The 5,700-nt window shown below is 37.4% G+C and overlaps 1 protein-coding gene across 1 annotated transcript; it reads left to right on the top strand.

Moving 5' to 3' along the window:
• The first annotated feature begins 2,038 nt into the window (after positions 1-2,038).
• Positions 2,039-2,938, top strand: LOC149685488 (uncharacterized). Its single transcript, XM_089871030.1, has 6 exons — positions 2,039-2,161; positions 2,245-2,325; positions 2,396-2,495; positions 2,568-2,623; positions 2,682-2,786; positions 2,854-2,938. The coding sequence occupies exons 1-6, from the start codon at positions 2,058-2,060 to the stop codon at positions 2,936-2,938; spliced, it is 531 nt and encodes a 176-aa protein (XP_089727156.1). The 5' UTR covers positions 2,039-2,057.
• Positions 2,939-5,700: the final 2,762 nt, after the last annotated feature.

Here is a 5,700-nt window from a genome sequence, read left to right as displayed (position 1 = left end):
AATACGGATTGTCTTTAAAATTCAATAGAAAAAAATATCCGCGCTTCAGACAACTGGAAAAACTCTTATCGTTTTGTTTTTAAGGCTTGGGCAAACCAAGTCTTTTTTATATAATGATTTTAAGGGTTCCTCGGGGTAACCCTAAACTGAAAAAAAGAATAAATATTTCTAATCTATATTCTTGTATTATAAACATGGCTGCCAGAATCACTGGAGTTTCCACTCCTTGGTTCTGGCATATCTAGCCTCCATGTTACAAGCCACTCCCCCTTCCACAGTTGTAATATGGAATAATTTAGAATATTGTTATCAGTTCTTGTTATGATTTCTCCTAAGACGGAGTGAATATTGTACTAATTCAGTTACGGGTTTATCCCTATATCGGCTAACTGAAATAAACTTGTTGTTGAATTTGGAGTTAAAACTGTGAGTTGTCTTTATTCATTTTTATGGCCCTCGGGAGAATGTCCCTAATTAGTTAATTTCAATTGAGGGTTACAGTTAAATAATTATAATTAGCTAATATGATTATTATAATTAAAAAAAATATTATTTAAGTAATAAATTTATCGATAGTTGTTGAGAGATTCAACAGAGGGCAACATGAGATGTCATAAATACAGAGTCACTATCAACCCAATAGGCCTGTCGGTTTAACGTGTTGTGTACCAAGTTTTTAAGAATAAAACGGTTAGAATTTGTTCTTTGAAGAGTTGTAGAAGCTGCTCAAGTAAAACAGATAACGCGCTTCTTTCGAATACCGGGCATTTTAAAAAACCAAGGAGAAGCATAGTACAAATTATCCGCTAAGCGACGTAACCTTTGGTTACAAAAGTTTGGCCTTGGACCTGAGTCCTTAAGAGAACATACTAGAATATGTTCAATGCATTTCGACTCGGGTAAGTAGAATGGTTTTATGATAATACCAATTTAGAATAATATTTTAGGTCATGATGTTACATATTAAAGGTTACGTCGGCGCCGTTTATTACCGATCTGGAACGCTAGATGGCGCCAGGAGAAGACAGTGTTGTATAGGATTTCCAAAAACGTCCATACCCCACGATTGGCTGAATTATATGACGTCATACAAAGACCCTATTCTGGACTGTCCAATACAATATCAATCATGGCTTGCTAGAACCCGCGCGTAGGGCGTCCGTTTAGGGTATATTGTCGCGTCTTTTTCTTTCAGGATTCGGTTTCATCCGGTTTTCGCAACGGTTTTCTAAGTTTGAAATTCATTCTAACTTTGCTGTCGTAGAGAGCTGTACTAGACTAGTTCGTTACGATTTGAATATAAAGTTGACACGAATTTGTTGCTGTTTTTATAATTTTTTGTTACATTTATTATAATTTTCATAACATAATTTAAGAATTAATAGTACTAGTAACTGAAATATTAGAAAATATTTTGTAGTTTAGAAAAATATCACAGTGAGTGAAACGTTTGTTTTGACCAAGGCTTAGGAAACTTTCAAATTTTGGCTTTGGAAATTCATTTATAAGTAAAGATACTATAGCGACTAAAGGTAAAAAATTTAACTAAACCAATTACTGTCTGACAAATTAGAAATCCATTATGTTTTGCAGAACCTATCCATAGAATTAAGCTTAGTAAAGCAGTTTTTGAAAGATGGACAACGGAGAAGAATCGGTGGGGTATGGGAATAGGATCACAAAATGATAAATTTGTGACATTCCTGCTTGACAAACTGCAGTAAGTTTTTGAGGCCCCCAACCCTCTTTTTCACAGTAATTATTATGCTGTTGGCTAATATATATTTATATGTTTATTGAAAACAAGCCAGGGGGAAATGTGTCATAAATGGACCCAAAGTGTGTTTGATACCACTGAGAAAATTACTCAAACTGACCCCATTACCACATTTGAGATGATGACATCTCCAGGGTTTCCTCCTCAAAGACATTATCGGCGTGTGACACCAAAAGGTAGATATTCAATGCTTTATTCACCTAACTAAGCCCGGGAGTTTATTTTTCTTTTATTTGCAGATAAACCAGAGACTCTTACCTATAAGAGGCTAGGTTTGGCTATGGAGTCACCATTGGCTAATACGCCTGTTAAAAGAACTCCAACAAAACGGGCAAAACGTACCTTATTTGAAGTGGAAATGGAAGAGGAGGAAGAGCTTGAAAAGTAAACATGCCCTTTTCATTTGTGTTAAACTTAAAACAATCCTACAGTCTTGGTTCTTTCTAATTTGGGCAACCTTAATTCAGGGAGGAAGATGGAGATGAAATGGAAAGAGACGCTGATGAAGTAGAGCAGGAGGCATTGGGAGACGAACTTGAAAATCTAGAGTAATATTTTTTGGAATATTGTTTAGTTAATTTGTTAGAAATTTTCCTAAATCTCCGCAAACACTTATAGTAATGAAGGAGAATGTGATGATCTCAATTTTGAAAATGATTTTACGGAAGATGACGATAAAGATGCTGATTATGAAGAATTAATAATTGAGTACAATGAAGTAAGTTCTCCCACTTTAATTCTTCAATCTTCTTATAATTTCAAATTAATACTTATATGTTACTCTTTTTAGCCTGTGCCGCAAAAACCTAAACATCTAACGGCTGAAGAAATAATAAGGGAACCTATGTGATTTGTGTTTACTCCTTTTCTGACATCTCTTGTTCAAAAAGCTTTTGGAACAAAGTGCCAATATTGCAAATCAGCCATCTCCTACAAAGTTCATAGGCGAGCTACCGCCTTCATTTATACGTGGAATTGTTGCGAAGGATCAGGTGGAAAACATGCAAAGGTAATTAGTAGATTTCCATTGTTTTCTTTCAATCACAAATGCCTAAGGTATATCTCAACTCTTATAGGGCAAATGGGAAAGCCACCCGAATTTTCACGGCCTCTAAATGCTGGAAATTTATCACTTGCAAGTTCTATAGTTCTCTCTGGTAACCAGTACGGAAAAGTGGCGTTATTGATGCAACATTCCAATGTACATTTTTTTGGAAAAGACACCTTTTTCAGGTAACTCAGTCTTTTTCTTTATGGTGCTTAGACCCAATTCTGTAACGTCCATTCAGAGAAGCCACTCTGTTAGAACCCTATCCTATTGTAAGGAGAGAAATACTCCATAGAGTACTTTCATTTTGCCTATATATAGAATTTTCAAATTAATATTTTTCATCATGCCTACAAACATATCCCTAGTAAAGATTCTGCCCAAAAACAATTCTTCCCTTTTTTTTATTATGACCTACATCCTGTCACAGCCCTCCTCCTCTTTTGCTGTTTATAGTTTTGAAGAGAATTGCAAAATAAGCGTCCTTCCAAATAGAAATTTCAATTTTCTTTCATAGTTTTTCGTAAATTTTTAAAAACAATGGCTTACGCCCACGTTTCCGTTTTTCTAGTGGGTATCAATGTACCGCAGGGTTTGTACACGACCTGGAAAAGTCTGGGAAATTGAAAATAGGCCTAAAAAGTCAGGGGAAAATATTTTTGAATTAAAAGTCAGGTAATTGTCAGGGGAAAATATTTTTGAAGTAAAAGTCAGGTAATAGTGAGGGGAAATTGGAAGTAGTAATGGATAGGCGGGTACACTAGCCATACAGTAACCTCAAAATCGCTGTAGGCTGTAGGCAATTTCACACGTATTTGAAACTAAGGTCTAGAGTAGGCCTGTGCAGGTAGTGATTTTTGGGTTTCGGGTCGGGTACGGGTAGTTGAAAAAACTTCCAATCGGGTATCGGGTCAATTAGGCCTAGCTAAACTACCATTAGTCGGGTGCTTTTCGGGTAGCAAAAAATCATATCGGGTACTTATCGGGATGAAATACTTTTTTTTGTGAAAAAAATAAGTGTCATGAAAGACTTGGATACCATTATGGCGAAAAGTACAAAAATAAGACGCTAAAGGTGGAATTCATAAACGTCGGACGCAACGCAATTTAGTACAGGCAAAGGCAGGGCGTCGTGCGCAAAAGGCGTAAGTTTGCGCACGACGCCCTGCCTTTGCCTGTACTAAATTGCGCTGCGTCCGACGTTTATGAATTCCACCTTTAAGCTATTAGCGAGGATTGAAATAATGAATAATACTGAGCATTGTGGAAAAGTTTACTCAAACTTAAGTTCTTCTAAGTTCAAGAAACTTTGCCAAACCAATACCCGATTGTCCTAAGCCTTGTCACGGGTAATGAGCGGGAAAATTTAAATATTCGAATAATTTCGGGTATTAAGAAATTTTCGGATACCGGGTACTCGCACAGGCCTAGTCTAGAGTTCCTGCACTGGAGCTAAAAAAACTGGGGGATATTTTCCTGAAGATCCTGAAGTTTTTAGTCTCTTGACAGCACGTACCAAGCTGCTACGTGACATAGAGACGTGGGTTTGCGCGTGCTGAGAACCCATGTTGTAACAGAGTATATACAGAATAAGCTGTCGTCCGAGATAGGGAGTTGCCTATCCTGTAGAGTGAAAAGAATTTCCTCACGCGCATTCTTTATCCATGGTAATAGTTTCAAAAAGAGGGCTAAAAAAATTGGGAATTGAATTTTTGTCCAAAGGAGCCTTTTTATGAACTCCTTCGGTGGAAGGGTAAGAACACCCTTCGTCTCTACTCCCCCCCCTGCAAAATATTCTTTTCGCGGGAGGGATGAACACCCTTCGGCCCTGCTTTCCTCCCCCAGCAACATAAGGATTTTATGTAAAGGCCAATTTCAAAAAAGGACCGGCAGACTAAGCCCCCCCCATCATTTTTTGACGGCCACGCTTTTGATGGAATCTGATGGTGTAGAACTTCAATGTTTTTGGTCTCAGGCTCTAAACCCAGTGACACACTGAGACATTTCGTGAATTTCAAGGTCGTCCGCCAAACACCAATGTATCTCTTGTGTGTAAAATTTATATGCTATTGGCTTGAAAGGCCAAATTTTCAGTCTGCAAGTGGCTTTACTAATTTATAGCGTATATTTATTTGGACTGTATTAACTTATATGATTAAAAAGGCCTAATTTAAATGAACAGTTGGTGCTGTCATGACATGTGATATTAATTGTCATGACGCAATATTACCGCTTTAATAAATGGTGGTGTTATATGAAACGGTTAGAATAAATAATATCTGTCCCTTAGAGGCCGTCACAAGAACAGTGAGTGGCGACCCAAAATCAACGATGTAGTATATATATCAGGTTTTTTCCGATTGTAGAAACGGTTTTAATATAATATGTATATGATTAAAAAAGGCTAGTTGCAATTAAAATTATACTATTTCATTTAAATTAGGCCTTTTTAATCATATAAGTTAATACAGTCTAAATAAATATACGCTATAAATTAGTAAAGCCACTTGCAGACTGAAAATTTGGCCTTTCAAGCCAATAGCATATAAATTTTACACACAAGAGATACATTGGTGTTTGGCGGACGACCTTGAAATTCACGAAATGTCTCAGTGTGTCACTGGGTTTAGAGCCTGAGACCAAAAATATTGAAGTTCTACCCCATCAGATTCCATCAAAAGCGTGGCCGTCAAAAAATGATGGGGGGGGGGGCTTAGTCTGCCGGTCCTTTTTTGAAATTGGCCTTTACATAAAATCCTTATGTTGCTGGGGGAGGAAAGCAGGGCCGAAGGGTGTTCATCCCTCCCGCGAAAAGAATATTTTGCAGGGGGGGGGGAGTAGAGACGAAGGGTGTTCTTACCCTTCTACCGAAGGA

The sequence above is a fragment of the Phalangium opilio genome, unplaced genomic scaffold, assembly GCF_054372755.1.
Source record: "Phalangium opilio isolate 3A_F unplaced genomic scaffold, DU_Popi_V2 ptg000032l_1, whole genome shotgun sequence".
Taxonomy (NCBI): Eukaryota; Metazoa; Arthropoda; class Arachnida; order Opiliones; family Phalangiidae; genus Phalangium; species Phalangium opilio.
This window is presented reverse-complemented; position numbering and strand designations above follow the sequence as displayed.

Excerpts from the sequence above, each read along its gene's own strand:
- LOC149685488 (XM_089871030.1), top strand. The coding sequence starts at position 2,058 with ATGGAGTCACCATTGGCTAATACGCCTGTTAAAAGAACTCCAACAAAA. Across the intron at positions 2,162-2,244 it reads GAGGAGGAAGAGCTTGAAAA|GGAGGAAGATGGAGATGAAA; the intron begins GTAAACATGCCC and ends ACCTTAATTCAG. Across the intron at positions 2,624-2,681 it reads GAAATAATAAGGGAACCTAT|TGCCAATATTGCAAATCAGC; the intron begins GTGATTTGTGTT and ends TTTGGAACAAAG.